General features: G+C 33.5%; 1 protein-coding gene and 1 long non-coding RNA gene across 2 annotated transcripts; both read right to left on the reverse strand.

Annotated features, from left to right (window-relative positions):
* Positions 1-1,373: 1,373 nt before the first annotated feature.
* On the reverse strand, positions 1,374-13,813 carry LOC140438683 (uncharacterized). The gene is made up of 2 exons (XR_011950576.1): positions 13,659-13,813; positions 1,374-1,615 (listed from the first exon to the last, which is right to left on the reverse strand). It is a non-coding gene; the product is annotated as an uncharacterized lncRNA (long non-coding RNA).
* A 427-nt stretch (positions 13,814-14,240) lies between these two features.
* Positions 14,241-14,861, reverse strand: LOC140439654 (uncharacterized). Its single transcript, XM_072529737.1, has one exon. It carries the CDS (start codon positions 14,859-14,861, stop codon positions 14,241-14,243), a length of 621 nt encoding a protein of 206 aa, XP_072385838.1.
* Between the last annotated feature and the right edge of the window lie 2,742 nt (positions 14,862-17,603).

Below are 17,603 nucleotides of genomic sequence, written 5' to 3' on the forward strand. Positions count from 1 at the left end.
TATGAAAGATCGAGCAATTTCGAGAGTTCGTATGGGTTTCGTATTATTAACTTTGTTAGGAAAATTTGAACTCTAAGGTTGACGTTCTGGAAATTTTAAATATAAGTGACGTCACTTTATATAAATTGTGACGTGCAAGCATTTTTATATAAAAAATGCTATATATTTGTTTTTTCAACTTCAAGGAATACTCGGGTTCTGACACCCGTACCATATCTAATTTTTTTTGTGCAGTCTAGTATACAGTCTGTTTTGTGTTTTTTCAATATAACATTATATTAACATAAACATATTAACGCAAAACCTGCTTAAAAATAAAATTTCTGCAATTTTTTTACCAAATGAGATCTCTCCTAGTAATAATACTTTAAAAACTTGTCGTAAGTAAGACATTGTAAACTTTAAATTAGTTAAAATCGAAAAGACAGTTAAGATTTGATTTCACGTACAGGGCGCTTGCGCATCCGCTTATACGTATTTCGGCCTCTAACAGGCCTCTTCAGAACGGCTTTCACAGTCGCTCTGAACGTGAAAATAAATCTTTTCTGTCTTAGGAAGCAACTCTAACATGGCTTCGTATAGACGCAATGTAGCGACATCTGATAATAAAATCGTAGACTAGTTTTCGAAACCAAATTCAGAATTTCGCTTTAATCTGTACCTTCTAAGAATTGCAAGGCAAAACAGACGTTGATAAAGATGTTATGAGAGACATGGGTAATCTAAAAATTGCATTCCACAACATATCTCCTCAACTAAGCAAAATTCTTAGCGAATTGTTTTCTAGTACTCGTACAGAGTATATCGAAATAATAGAAAATAAAAAGGAAAAGACAGTTAAGATTTGATTAGTTAAAATTAGTTATTTATTTAGTTAAATTAGTTTAAATTAGTTATTTATATCAGTGTTCTATTGTAGTATAGTTCTGAAGATGGCTTTGTAAGCCGAAAGCGCACAACTATTTTTTCATTTTTTGATTTCTACATTTCTGTTTCGTCAGATATTTTACTTTAAACATTTGCAACCTTAAATATATAATTTATGAAACTAGTATTCTGACCAACGTTACGTGCAGTGGTTGACTAAAGATCATGGCGTCAACCGTTCACGAGATCGGCCGAAAGGTCTAGGACTGGTTGAGTTCGTAAAATCTTTCAAGGAATTTAAAACACTATTTAAATACTATTTAGTGCGCAGCGCACCATTCCGCCACTTACCCTTATAAACCTAATTAAGAAAGTCTACTCTATTTAAGAATATAGAAGCTAGCACCAGTTTTTTTAAAACGTAGCCAAACAAAATTGTTCCTTTAATAATTAAAAAAATTCAAAACCATTTTTATTTTTTGTTTAAAAATTATAAACTATAAAACTTATTTTACATTTTTTTTACATTTCTGCAGTGTCTTCTACCGTCAACAACAGCACACTTTATTTTTCGTGGTGTAACTGCGTAGGTTAGTGGGTCATATGGTGGAAGTAATATATCAGTGATTAATTCGCTTGAGTCTTGTTCCTGGTTCAGTAATGATCTTCCAATCAGATGTTCATGATTTAGTCCTATAAACCCTGGAATCTGCGGCCATGTAAATGCCATAGACGTAGTAATAAATACCTAGAAAAAAATCATTTAATGTTATAACGTGATAAAATTTTGTTTACTTTTATTTTAATGCAATAAATATGTCTTGTTAATATTAATACGATTTTAAGTAATTACTTGAAATAAGCAATATTTATACTAATAGTTTTTATTCTTGTTCTTAAAGTGGACTCTTCCCAATTGAGGTTGGCAATTGCAAAATCTTCCCCGTTTTCAGGTGTCCTTATTAGCTGTTCAAAATTCAGCACCGTCACCTCTCAGATGTTTCTTAGACACAATAGTCATTATCTTCCTTCTTTTTCTTCTTTTGGCATCATAACCCTGGATGGGTCTTTGCCTGTCTGGCTATGTCCTTCCATTCAGATCTCTCTTGTGCTCTTCTTCTCCATTGTCTTATCTCTCATGTCTCTCATTGTTTTCAGGTCGTCTTCCACGTCATCCAACCATCTCGTTCTGGGCCTTCCTTTTTTTCGCCTTCCTATGGGCTTCCATTGTAACATTTTCTTAGTTGTTTTTGCATCGCTTTGTCTCTGCACATGTCCCAGCCATGACAGTCTTTGACTTTTCACAAATCTTACAATGTCATAACCTTCATTTAACTCATTAACCTCGTCGTTTCTCCTGATTCTCCATGTGCCATCTTCCTCTTGTACCGGGCCATATACTTTCCTCAGTATTTTTCTCTCGAATGTCCTGAGTTGGGCTTCATCTTTTTTCGTCATTACCCAAGTTTCACATTCATAGGTTACTACGGGTCTAATCAGTGTTCTGTAGATAGTCATTTTGGTTCTTTTGTCTAATAATTTCGATGTCATCAATCTTTTATTAGCATACTATGTACGATTCCCGCTGGAAATACGTACATTAATTTCGCTACTTACGGAGTTCTTCTGATTGATTTCTGTGCCGAGATATGTAAAGGCATCCACTCGTTCGATAGTATAGTTGTCTATTGTGATATTATTTTCATTGTCAGTTATTCTTTTGACTGTCATATACTTCGTTTTTGCTTCGTTTATTTTGAGACCTCTTTTTCTTGCTTCAGGATCAATTTGTTTAAACACTTCCATTAGTCGTGGCTTATTCCTACTAATAATGGCTACATCGTCTGCAACTGCAGTAATTTGTACTGATTTGGTGTTTATATGGTCGGTTATATTGGTTTTTCTGATGACTGCCTCAAGAACTAGGTTGAATAGCATGGTTGATAGGGCATCTCCCTGTCTTACTCCCATGTTGATGTTAAATAGGGGAGTCAGTTCTCCATCTACTCTGACTGCGGCTTTTGAACCCTGCAACGTCATTTTTATGAGGCTGATGTATTTCTTAGGTATACCTAGATTACAAAAGTCTTCCAGCATTCTGTCTCTATTTACACTATTAAAAGGTTGTTTAAAGTCTATATACATATTATATAGGTCTATGTCGTATTCATAAGCTTTTTCTTGTATCGTTCTTAGTATGAATATGTTATCTGTAGTGGCTCTATTTGGTCTGAATCCATTTTGATAATCACCAATTATATTTTCGGAGTATTCTAATAATCTATTGTAGATTATACCAGAAAGAATTTTGTATATTACATTGAGCAATGTAATTGGCCTATAGTTCTGGCATTCCCTCTTATCTCCTTTTTTATATATTGGCTGTATGAGGCCAACTGTCCATTCCTCTGGCATTTGCTCCTTCGTCCATATTAATGTTATTAGGTAATGGATTCTTTCCCAGAGTTCGGATCCTCCATGCTTTAATAATTCTGCCGAAATTCCATCCGTTCCTGGTGCTTTATTGTTTTTTAGTTTATTTATTATCTGAACTACTTCTTCATAACTCGGATTTTTGATGTGCAGCTCCGCCGTATAATATATTGTCTCGTTCTGATCATTTTCGTTGTCTGCATTTAGATTTTCTTCGAAATATTGTTTCCATCTCATTATAATTTTTTGCTTCTCTGTTAGTAGTTCTCCGTCCTTGTCTTTGCATATCGTTAGTCTAAATGACTGTGTGCTTTCTTTTATGCATTTATAGAATTTTCTGCTTTCGCGTCTGTTGTTATGCTTTACGATTTCTTGTACTTGTTTTTTCATAGCCTCTCTTTTCTTTCTTCTGCATATTCTAGTCGCTTGTATTCTTTTTTCGTTATAAATCTCACTGCTATTTCTTGTGTTTCTTTGAAGTTGGTTAAGCCTAGCTTGCCTTTTTTCCTATACTGCAGTTCTGCATTCATCATCATACCATTCCGCATTTCTTTGCCTTTTGGCTTTTCCGACAGTTTCCTCTGCTGACTCCGTTATAATTGTTTTTAATTGTCTCCATTCCTCCTCTGCAGTATCTTCCTCTCTAGTTCGGTTGAGTTTTATTTGGAGAGCATTTCTGTAATCTTGTCTCTTTGTTCCTTAGTAAGATAAAAATTGGTCTAGTTGTCTGTTAGTTCCTCTAAAGCATACCAGTATATCGTTCACGCATCTTACATAAATACATTCAAAAGTCATTTTAAATTACAATAAAAACAAAACAGAACTAATCCATACATTTTCTAAATTTAAGAGTTTAGACTTAAAAACAAACATAAATAATTCTCCGTGTTTCATAAACCTAATATTACTGACACCACTATACATAATTTATCATTCATTTATATTCAGAGCTTCCTGAAGAAGACATCAGAGAGGATGTCGAAAGCTCGGCCCAATGGATATCAACGCGGTTCAACATGGAAGACTGGTGAGTTTAATATTATTTTCATAATAGTATTAATCTTAAATTAAAATCTTAAATTACACCCTCGCAGATTGTACACTTGGACTTCACCACAACACAATGAAAACAGAATAATCCGTAACCAAATAGATTACATATTGGTCAACAAAAGATATCACAATGCAATCATTAGTGCAAAAACATATCCTGGAACTGACATCAATTCCGATCATAATCCTGTTGTTGCAAAAGTTCGCGCAAGATGGAAACTAATAAAGAAGCAAAAACCTCAACACCAACTATTAGACATCCAATTATTGAAAAACGACACCATATATCAGACAGTAAATAAAGAATTAAACAAAAATTTAGGAAATATCGACCACAATAGAATTAGCGAGTACGATGACATAAACGTTCTGTGGAAAACTATTAAAGAACAAATGAACAATGTAACGGAAAAACATCTAAAAGTAACACCTAGAAATAACAAACAGGAATGGATGACAGAAGAGATTTTACAATTAATGAACAAACGAAGAGAATCCAAAGGAAAAAATGACAAGGACGGAGAATACAAAAGACTAAATAGAATAATTCGAAAAAAAATAACCGAAGCAAAAGAGAAATGGCTGGAAACAAAATGCGTGGAAATAGAAGAACTACAACAAAGGCACGATTTTTTTAATTTACATAAAAGGGTAAAAGAGTTTACATCGACTACCAAGAGAACGACTTTTCACACCATGCTGAACACGGATGGCAAACTGCTAGAATCAACGGAAGACAAACTGAAAGAATGGGAAAACTATATTAAAATTCTTTTTCACGACATACGAGAAGAACCAAGATTGGAAAATAACAACGAAGGGCCAACAATTCTGAAATCTGAAATCATAAATGCAATTAATCATCTTAAAACAAATAAAAGCCCAGGTCCAGACGGAATATACCCAGAAACGTTAAAATTAATCAGCGAAGAAAATATCGAAATATTTGTCCTTTTATTCAATCGCATTTATGATACAGGTAAAATACCCCAAGATTGGCTGGAGTCAATATTCATCCCACTACCAAAAAAGCCAAACCCACAACACTGCAATGAGTTCCGTCTGATAAGCCTTATGAGTCATGCAGTAAAAGTCATACTAAAAATCGTACATAATCGTATCTATAGAAAGTGCGAAACAATCATCGGAGACGATCAGTTTGGATTCAGAGCCGGCATGGGAACGAGAGAAGCCCTGTTCAGTTTACTAGTTCTCGCCCAAAAATGCTACGACCAACAGAAAGATATATTTATATGCTTTATAGACTTCGAAAAAGCATTTGATAGAGTAAGACACGACCTACTATTAGAACGTTTGCAAGAAGTCGGTTTAGATGGAAAAGACATCAATATCTTAAAAAACTTGTACTGGAACCAAAACGCCAGAGTTAGGATCGAAGGTTCCACATCCGCAGAAGTAGAAATTAGGAGGGGAGTTAGACAAGGATGTGTTCTGTCGCCTCTGCTGTTTAATCTTTACTCCGAGTTTCTATTTAAAGAAGCATTGGAGGATTCCAAGGATGGAGTCAAGGTGAATGGCGTAAATATCAACAGTATCAGATACGCCGATGATACAGTGTTAATTGCGGATTCCGACGTAGGTCTACAACGACTCATCGACAAGACCAACTCGACCTGTGAGCAATTTGGTATGAAAATAAACATTAAAAAAACCAAAGTGATGTCAATCCGAAAAAATCAAAACGTACCTCAACCTTGCACAATAAATGGGCACATTTTAGAACAGGTCAATAGATTTAAGTACCTGGGATGTTGGATCGATAGCAGCCTAAATCCTGATCTAGAAATAAGATCGAGAATAGAACAGGCCAGAAAATCTTTCGAAAAAATAAAAAAACTGCTTTGTGATTCTCGAATAAAACTCGAAATTCGACTACGTTTATCAAAATGCTACGTCTGGTCGACTCTTCTATATGCAGTTGAAACGTGGACTCTAAAAACATCAACCGTAAATAAATTGGAGGCCTTTGAAATGTGGATCTACCGGAGAATGCTTAAAATTTCATGGACATCGCATACCTCAAACGAAGAAGTGCTGCATAGAATAGGCAAGGAAAGAGAACTTTTTAACACAGTAAAAGTTAGAAAAACATCATACCTAGGCCACATACTGAGAAATAATAAGTACCAATATGCCCAACTTATAGTGAAAGGAAAAATCGAGGGAAAGAGAGGCCTAGGAAGGAAAAGACTATCGTGGCTCAGAAACATCCGACAATGGACAGGGCTAAATTTTGAACAGCTAATAAGAACAGCTGAAGATAGAGAAGATTTTAAAATTGTAGTAGCCAACCTCCATTGAGGAGAGGGCACTTTAAGAAGAAGAAGATTAATCTTAGCTTTAGGTTCTATTGTACTAACCGCGGAAATCTTTCCTAACTTATATATATATATATATATATATATATATATATATATATATATTTTATATATATATATATATATATATATATATATATATTTATATATATATATATATATATATATATATATATATATATATATATATATATATATATAATGGAAAAGGATAATGCCAGTAAATAATAAAAGTAAAATGTAAGCTCATGTTTCGCAAAATTGGCCCTGCAGTGATCCTTTTCCAAGGTGACATGCTCCTTTTCTAACTTGGCTGCACCGTACTGAAGGCGACCAATAGTCAGAAATAGAAATACTTAGATAAGGTTGCCTTCCATAGATATACCTTTTTTGGTTTTCTGTTTTGCAAGACATGCCATTACATTTTACTTATAGATATATATATATATATATATATATATATATATATATATATATATATATATATATATATATATATACATATATGGCTCAACAGGACCTAGAAGCTGATGGCTTGGAATTTTTTCATTATTTTCTTTATTTTCTATCTATGGCCTCAGATATCCAATTTGTTATCCCAATGGTTTGTAGGTTTTTCTTACACGCTTCTAGGCACTTTGTTCGTGGTCGTCCTCTTTTCTTCTTTTCTTTCCCTTTTAGCAGCGAGTCCTTTTTCCGACTTCCATCTGTTCTTCTCGTAAGATGGCATAACCATCCAAGTCTCTTTGTCCTGACGATCTGGCTAATTTCTTGTTTCCTATACAGCTCTGAGATATCTGCACTTGTTCGTATCCTCCAAACGCCTTCATATTCTTTTACTTCTCCGAGGTCCATCTAATAACTAATCTAATAGAAAACGCAGTAGAAGAGAAAATATATGTCCTACAATCTTCCAGGATGTAGTATGAGCGTTTGACAGAGTATGGCACAAAGGGGTTGTGCACAAATTGAAACTAATACTGCCAAAATAATCATTACTGTTACTAGAATCATATGTTATAGACAGAGTATTAAGAATAAAACATGAAGGTGAATATTCAACCTCAAAGCAATCAAAGCATGTACTACAAGGAAGTTTACTAGGCCCGATACTGTACCTTATATATACAAGCGACATTGCTGTTTCAGAAAAGAACATTTAGCTAACGACAATGCCATCTCAGCAGTAGGAGAAGATCACAATGATAAAGTAAAAAAGTTACAAGCATAAATGGACTAAATAAATAATTGGACAAAGATATAAAGGGTTATATTGAATCTATGCATGTAAACTTCACAAACAAAAAACAGCAATATATACCAATTGGAATCAATAATTGCTATATCACTGTAATCTGTACACTGCAAAGTTGTTAATATATAATAAATTATTTTTGTATAAAGAGATTATTAAACCAGTATGGACACATACTATTCAGCTCTGGGGTTGTACTAATAAAAGCAGTATTACTATAATTAAATTTGCCAAAAGTCAGAAGCAGAGACATTACCAACACATAAACAACGAGACCATCCAACTTCTTAATAACACAAATTATAAAAGAAACCCCAAGAGATGACAGACTTTTGTGCTGGTGATAATATTATCAAGTTCTTTAGTCTGTAAACTAGTGCGTACTCTGATGCGCATCGCCCAACCTCTAATCCTTCCTATTGGCCAATTGACCTGAAAATTTCTAAAATCGCTACAATACGCGTGTATAAAAGTAGGCGATTTATAGTTCAGGCAGGTCAGTTCCTCATGGGCTCTCCTAAGGTCACCTGCACTCTAGGGGCTCTGCTCCTTCTTTAACATTCCAGACTCTGTGCAAAAGCACATACTTATAGCTACACCGGAAGCAACACTGATGAATCTACCGTCTGCTGGATTTAAGAAGACAAAGGGGCCATAGGATATTAGAGTACCAATTCTAACTTTCTGCCATCGAGATTGTGTAGATCTAATGCTTTTAGTGTAACAGATATCTTCAATGAGACAGGAGTCTTCAAAGTTCGAAGTTTCAGAAGCTACGGAGGTCCTCGGAATAGGCCCAGTAAAACTCGACCAGATAAACTCAACTACAACACACTGAGGGATATATCAGATGGGAACCTGATGGCTGAGAAGAAGACGAACGCGAAAGGAGTTGGTACGTCGACCGAGGATGGCATCTGCAGGAAAGAAAATGATGACACCACCACCGTCCCTAGAAGCTGTCTTAAGTGTTGTGCTGTGCTCGAACATTTCTATTTGAAATTGTATTTTTCCACTCCATGTTTTAAACTTGTATTCTTATGTATTTTTTTCTTAATACATTTTTTCCAGCCACAGAGTCTCCAGAGGAGGGAGCCAATTAACCTGGAATTTCCTAAAATGGCTACAAAACGCGTGTACAGAAATCTCTCAGAGTTACCTGCTCTCTAGGGGCTCTTCTCCTTCGTCAACATTCAAGACTCTGCGGCTGATTTATTCTGCAACTTTAATTGGTGTTTTTTTTTTTCGTGTAAAAAATAGCTTGTCTTTTCAGGGCAAGGTACACCAAACTAAATTTTAAATAGTCTATAGTCAAAAATGGACTTAGCAGAGGATTCTACCTGCGGCGGTTGAAGCCCTCTGTAGAACGTATGAGGGCATAAAGGCGGTTTGACCCTTTTCTCCGACGAGACGACAGTTTTAAAAGCAGAGCATTGTGCAAGTTAGTATATCTATAAGTTTGTTAGTACCTAAGGAACACTACTGAGTGAGTTTTTCCTGTAGTAATATAAGTTTCTCCATTAAATATTGAATGAATTTATTTCAGAAGAAGATTTTTCGGTGAGTTGTTCAGAGCATGAACCCAGTAGCGCAGATGAATTATCCTTGTGATTCTGACGTTGAAATTAAAATAAATAAGGCTAGTAATAATACACGTTCGACTTCTAAAGTATTGACCACTGTTACTCTATCGTCAACTTCTTGTGCAAGTAATACGTTGAATGAAACTATTGAGTATTTGATTACCAAATATGCATGTAGATCTGATACTTTCGATAGCACTAGAAAAAATACAATAATTACCGAAAATGTATGTGATGAAACTAGAAATTTTAGGTGGGTTCCTGTGACTGGTGAGTATTTACGAAATTTTACATTTACTGTTAATTCTGGTATTGCAATGTCCTTATATAACTATGACAAGTCGCCGTATTATTTATAATAAACTTTTTTTTGGAGGGGCTAATTAATTTTTTTCATCATAAAAGGTAAAACATCATAAAAGGTAAAAAGTCAGATTTCAATACCAATTATTACTATCTACATGTTATGACTTTTTAGCTTTGAATTATTCTTGATTGAATTAGCTTTGAAAATCATTCTTTGGATTACATGGAAAAATGGGAAATTTGTGCAAATTGCTACAAAGAAAATGTTGCATTTATGGATAGGAAGTTAACGACGAATAAAACAAAAAAAACTAAATATCGGTGTCAGTCCTGCGAGGGATATTTTTGCTTTGACTGTTTTGTCTAAAACATAATTTTGTTTCCAAAAACTAGTTTTAGGCTTTTGTTGCCACTTAATTTTGTTCTCTAAATAAAAAAATATATAAATACATATTTGTTGTGCTGAAAAAAAGTTTGACCATTTGCAGGGACTTGTCATGTGTGTATCCCAGAAACCAACTTTACTACCTTTTTTGAATATGCTTTATAAACCTTCTCATATGCATTAGTTAGTGATTTGGTGCATTTCCGTTACCCACCGTGGCTAAACATAAATTCTAAGCTGATGCATAACGCATGACCACCACGGCCACTGGGGATATTTTTTTTCTTGAATCTGTTGGATACGTTTAATCCATCATGCCACTTTATGTGTTAACTATGGTCTCTTCCCCTATGAGACCCTATGAGAAACTATGAGACTCCCTTCTGTTCATGTAGTAATGAATTCATCACAGATTTAAATTATTTATCTTTGAATGTATTAATTATAAACAAAATTACTCTTTGTTGTTAACTTAGTATAACGTAAGGTCTTAATTTTTCCAGTAATTATCTAAAATTGAGGCGTTGAGAACCAGAACGGACCATCCCACAAAATGGTGAAATTTTAGATAAGTTTGGTCCCAACATTTACTTTCCTTCAATTCCAGAGTGGACCATATGAATTTCCTCTACTTTACAACAGATGGCAGTATGTATTAGGATAGTCCATTTTGTTTAAGACAACAATACTGGCGAGCCAGACTGGACTATAGGGCATGGTCCTCTTTGGTTTCTGGGAATACCAGTTTAACCTTTAAATTGTCAGTTACTTATTAACAAATGATAGTACTATCTGCTGATATTAAAAGTGTTTTTTACACAGTACAGCCTAAAAAGCGTGTAAAATGGCTTCTACGTCTAAACTGAATATTTCTTATCAACATCAAATTGAAGGTATGTATTATTTATTGTTTTTTAGTGAAGTAAAGTTTTGAAAATAACGGTCAGTAAAACACGTGGTTTTAGTAGTGTTAGGATTTTTTCTGTAGGTACAATCGCTAGTTTCAATAAATATGCTTTCAAATAAATTTATTTAAAAACTTTGTTTACATATTTGCCTTAAAGTCCTATATAACTTTTTTTATTATTTTTATTATTTTTAGAAGCTGAATATGACAGTGAACCCTTAAAGTACCAAGATAATGGTAGTTCGGACGAATATCTGCCTTCAGAGTTAGAGTCTGCAAGTGATACTGAAATAGATCCCCAACATGTAAGTCCAAAACAGCTTAAAGACAAGCCAAAATTAGAGAAATGCATACGCTGCGAGAATAACTGGAAGAAAAACAAACGTAAGTTTTTACGGGCGAGTGGAAAATAGTACACAAGCACTAAAGGTAAGATTGTTCCGGCCATAACACATACTCCAGTAAATTCATGCTGCAAACTAAATTGCCATAAGTTGTTGAGCACCTAAAGTTAAGAGCAGATCAATAAAAAGTTTTATGGTCTTGCCAGTACCGACTTGCAATATGCATTTATTTTTTTGCAAGTAAAACTAGTAGGAGTTGCACGTCACTATTCAAATAATAAAGATTTGAGAAAATTCACCCAACAATGAAGGCAACGACATCAAAATATGCAAAATAATATTTAAGCAAGTATTGAACGTCAGCGATGGTAAACTTAATCGAACGTTGAAGAAAAAACAGAATCTAATTCCACCAACAGACCAACGTGGAAGACATCCGCCTGCTAATAAAACCCCACCCGAAACTGTTAAAGCAGTTTGTGATTTTATTGAAAAAATACCATCATATATTTCTTACTATGCACGACACAAAACAGAAAGAAAATATTTATCTCCTGATTGAAACATTCGTAGGGATCCCGTTTCTGAGTTTATATTTCGAAACATTTTCATTACAAAGTGTGATTTACAATTTCATGCTCCGATTGTTGATTCTTGTAGAAAATGCTATTTATTAGAAAGACAAATACAAACCAACGAAAACAACTTACAAATAAAAAAAGAGCTAAAAATTGAAAAAAAGCTTCACCTGAGAAAAGCAGAACAGCTAAAAGAATCAATGGTACAATATTCTAAACTTGCAACAGATAAGGACGACACCACTGTTTTTGCCTTTGATTTAATGAAGACATTGCCCACATCAGTATTATCGACAAGAATAACATATTATAAAAGGCAATGGTGGACGTATTGTCTGGGCGTCCACAATCTACAGTCGGGAGAAGTTAAGATGTATGTATGGAATGAATCCGTTGCGTCTAGAGGAGCTCAGGAAGTCGGCTCCTGACTTATCCATTATATTAAAAATTATGTTAGAAGCAAGGTATTTTGATGGCTGCGGTGGTCAAAAAAGAAATATTAAAATGGCTTTACTGTGTGCTCAATGACTTCGGTCTAATCGAGAAAAATAAAAAATATCATCCCAACATTTTTCAGCCTAAAAATTGGATCAATGTAATTTCCACGGCGATAAGAAAAAATCCTTTTCATGTAATAGAAATCGGGTCCCAAAAATTGCTTTCTAACAGCTAATTTGCAAATAAATACTACACATAGGAAAGTCTCGGCGGATGTAACGAAAGTCGAGTGGTTAAAAATTCACAGCATAAGTTTAAAAAAGATGATCCTTGTATTATTTATTTTAAATATTATGGTGTAAGTAATATTCATCAACTTTAAAAATTTATTATTAAAAAAAGGAATATACCAAAGGATCGTTTGAAGAATAAATTACCAATTTTATATCCTGATGGAAATATTATAACTCCAGCAAAAAAAAGACCTGTTGCAATTGACCAAGTTTGTTCCACCGATCTATCATGATATAAAGATCTCAAATGCTCCGATTCTGTTTAGAACGAGATTTCACTGCGAGGAGATGATTTGGACTAAAGTTATGTACTTTTGAATTTTTACGTAACTAACAATAAAGCTATTGCATAGTGATGTCTATTTTGAATAGGACTATTCTACATGCATGAAAGATTTTCTAAATACCAAAGCGGATCAACCCACATTATTTTTTGCAAATTACAAAAAAACACATTTTCTTGGACAATCCGTTACAAAATACCCACTACTATTGCCAGTGGTTCATACTAAAAAAATTTAACACTTTTATGTAAGTCACCAAAAATACTTCAAAATGCCAGTTTTTGTTATTCTTAGTTTTCTCCATTTAATGTTTCAACAGGATGATCCGCTCTGGTTCTCAACGCCTCAATTTAAACAATGAAAGCCTAGACCAGTAAAAAAAGAACCACCGCTAATGTCGGAATTCATTGTTGAAGTTGAACATAACAAATTTCTTTAGATAAAAAGTGCTTATCTTACTTAATAACTATTGCTATTTTAAAAAATATTTATTAAGACGGTTTTAAAAAGTTTGTGATAGTAGAAAAAAATCGAAAGTAAAAATAATCGTAGATATCTCATAAGGGATACTTATTAAAATGTACAAAACTTACCAACAAAACATGGAAACATTTTGACTTCATGTTAACGACACTAAGAAAGTCTATCAAAATTGGTTTTGAATTAGATTTTGTTTATTAGCAGGAATAAAAACCTTAAGTGTGGGTTTATTTAAAAAATATGAATAATAAATCGGCCCACTAAAGATCATAAATATGATACACTATTATTTAACAAATGCCTTTTTTCTATTTAGGGTAAACTGGTCCATAGTGGGACGTTTTTTTTTTCAAAAGTATATAGCACCGTGACTAAGCATTTATAAATTATAGTAAGGGTACCTATGCATAGGTATGGCTGTAAGGAAGCAAACTAATAATAATTTCAAGTAATCCTTTATTTATAATAAATTTTATTCAACATGTTCCACTATGGACCACTCGTATCACTATGAACCACTATACGGTCCATTGTGGGAATCATAGACGCAGCAGCGTCTATTCATTCCTAGAAGCAGCTTTGACATGTGGCCTAATTTGCTGAGGGGTTATTATATTGGATGGGCCATTAATTGGTCTGACATGTCGTGGTTCTTTTACATCCTAAACATCTACATCCTGAACATCTTCCACATCCTAAACACTTTCGTTAGCCTTATATTCGTTACCATTTTTATTTTCATTTTCTTCGGGCCTCTCTGTAACATAAGACATACAATCACTCTCTGAAAAAATTTGGAAATTCAGGGGTGCTATGCCTGTTTTTTTAAATCCGTTGAGAATGTTAACAGGAGAGAATGCTTTACGGTAGGCGGTACCAACAACATTACAAACATCATAAATGCTCATAGGTATGGCAGGATGATTTAGCATCCAGTCATCAACTCCTTGGTTATAATAGCTTTTAAATGAAAAGAAGCAGCTCACGTCGAGCGGTTGTAATTTATGACTGCAATGGGGCGGCAATATCAATAAAATAATCCCATTATCTTTACACAGATTTAGCACATGAACATCGTAACGGCTTTCATGGTTTTCAAGAATTAATAGAACTGGGAATTCTTTACGGCATTGCACGTGTTTGATAAAGTGCTCTATATACTTCAAAAAATTATCTCCCGTCATCCAACCAGAGGGAAAGGCTGCACCGGCTGATCCTAGAGGAGCCCCAGTAAGCATGAAAGGCTTAAATATTTTCCTCAGGAATACAAAGAATGGAGGCACAAAAGTTCCATTAGCGCATATTGCAGTGCACATTGGTATTATGGTGCCTCTTTCAGCGCTTGTCACTTTTCCAATTTGTTTTTGTTTAATGCTAGCAAGTACCTTCCCGGGTTAATGCACATTGGTGACACCAGTCTAATCACAATTATATGTCTGGTTCGACTGGATATTATGTTTCGTTATCACATTTCTCAAGTTTGTGAAAACTGTAGCCACATTATACTTGTTGAAGCTGGTGGCCCTGCCAAGGCTAGTTGCTTCTGGTTTTCGAAGCGATAACATAGGGTATCGTTTTTTTCTCGTGCAAGTTCGAGGCACCGTTTTATTGTTAGTAATGGCATACTTATAAGCCAATTCACGAGTATGTATTTTTGTTAAGCCGTAGCACATTTTACAAGCTTGACTTATATACTTGCACAATAGCTGTTCCTCTCTACTTGTAAATATTGTTTTGAAACCATGGGTTCGTCCATATTCAAAATCATTTGTGCTGTCTGCATTAGCTGTATTAGCTAATTTGAACTTCTTCACTTTGCGCTGTAGAGCCAACTTGCTTACACCATGCTTTTTGGACGCACTCATCAATAACATTCGATTTTTTTACATCTAGTGCAGAATGCACAGACCTTGCATACAGAATGCATATACTTCAAGATTCTGTATACTTTTTTCGAAAACTGCTCACAGTTGGGATCTTGGATGTTTCGGCATATTCAATTCTGCAAAGAATGAAAATGTTAACATGTTTTAGTATATTTCAGCATAGACCGCATTATGTTATCATATCCCAGTATGAACCGCTTTTTTATTCCCACTATGGACCATGGCGCATCAAAATACAAATGACCAAAAATTTTATCAAAGTGGTAGAGCTAGGTTTAAACAGAATAAGATGATATTGAGTTTATGTATGTTTTAGATATATACGGGGTGGTCCTTAAGTAATTGTACAAACAGAAACCGTAGATTCTGCACTTTAAAATATTACGATTTAAGCCAACTTCTTTAATAAAATGTTAATATTAAGAAAGATACAGGGTGTTAAAGTGGAAATGTAAAATTTTATTTTTCGCTATATCTTTTATGTTTGTAAATGTTTTTGGACAAAAATTTACAGTTAAACGCTTTTAAGTAGGATAAATTAAAATTTTATACTTACTTTACTGTAACTAATAGAGGGCGCCACATATGCCACATGTGTGGCATAAATTTGCGCTTAACTTTTTTGCTCTTTAAGTTAGCTCTACTTATCTTAAAAAATATCAAAGATACATTATTTTTACAAAGAAAAGGTATACTTGTTAGTAGCCTTAAAATGTTCTTATAATAAAAAATACTTATTATTAACTACGTAAATTGTTCACCTATTTTTATTAGGACAAATAGAAACTAGAGCACAGGTATTGAATAACACATATGTGTCCTGTTTCATAATACTTTTGCTACAAATCTAACCTGAAAGACCCAGCATTTTTACAAAAACATCATTGTTGTCCTAATAACCGATATTGTTATAAATATAGTATACACGTAGGCAATTTAGTTCAGCCTAATATTAGTTTGTTGGTAAATCATAATAGTCCATTTGTTCGAGATGTAATTATAGTTACTCGTAAGCTGTAACGTAATCATATAAATAAGTAATGTCATCGATAGGTTATTCCGTGTGTATATAAGTAACCAATGAACAAGATACATCACAGTTTAATACATTATTTAACTTCTGCCACAAATAAGATGTAGTTCCATAATATACCATAAGATTTGGATATGTATCCAAAATAATATATTCATCCATTATACATTATAGCCACCACGTAGCCCCGAATTTAATCGGCTTGATTTTGGTGTATGGAGCGCATTAAAAACAACATGTCTATAAGAATGCCATAAACATTCGCAACCAACTACGGGAAGAAATAAATACTGCAGCAGTTTCTTTAGAACCAATGATGCTATTTAATATGAGACGATCTTTTATGGAATATATTGACAAATGAATTAAAGAAAATGGAGGACATATCGAACACTTACTTTAGCAAAAAGTTATGTTATTTAGTTTAACTATTTCTTAATTTCGTTTGTAAACAAAATGTTTTGATTATGACTTTAATTTAACATAAAACGTAAAATGTTTGGTGTAAAATCCTATTATTCTGTTATTTTGTCAAATTCTATTATTAATTATCCTGCTGATATATTTATTTTATTTAATATTTCGTTAACTATTAACTTTAGTTAAAGGTATTTTATACCAAAATTCAGAAGTATTAATGTTTTTGTCTATTTTTTCTTCTTTGCCTGGAGTAATTGCCTTAGATCAGAATTATGCAGCTGATTTTTACAATGCGATTATCTCAAAATCTGTTAAGTTTTAAAGTTATAAACAAGTATACCTTTTTTTTGTTAAAATAATGTATCTTTAATATTTTTTATCCCAAATACAGGTAACTTAAAGAGCAAAAAAGTTAAGTGCAAATTTATACCACATATGTGGCATAAGTAACGCCCTCTATCAATTACATTAAAGTGTGCATCAAATTATAATTTCTCATATTTAAAAGTACCCAGTTGTAAATTTTTATACATAAATGTTTACAAACATAAAAGTTATAGCGAAAAATAAAATTTTAAATTTGCACTTTAACACTCTGTATCTTTCTTAATATCAACATTTTATTAAGCAATTTGGCTTAAATCGTAGCACAGTAACTATTGCTGTTTAAATTCTTTTTATTTGGTCTTTAAAAAAGATCTAGGTGACTGATTTCTTAG

This window comes from Diabrotica undecimpunctata, chromosome 1, assembly GCF_040954645.1.
Source record: "Diabrotica undecimpunctata isolate CICGRU chromosome 1, icDiaUnde3, whole genome shotgun sequence".
NCBI classification, from domain to species: Eukaryota; Metazoa; Arthropoda; class Insecta; order Coleoptera; family Chrysomelidae; genus Diabrotica; species Diabrotica undecimpunctata.

Bases quoted from the DNA above. Each gene is read 5' to 3' on its own strand.
- LOC140439654 (XM_072529737.1), bottom strand. From the start codon at position 14,861: ATGTGCACTGCAATATGCGCTAATGGAACTTTTGTGCCTCCATTCTTT.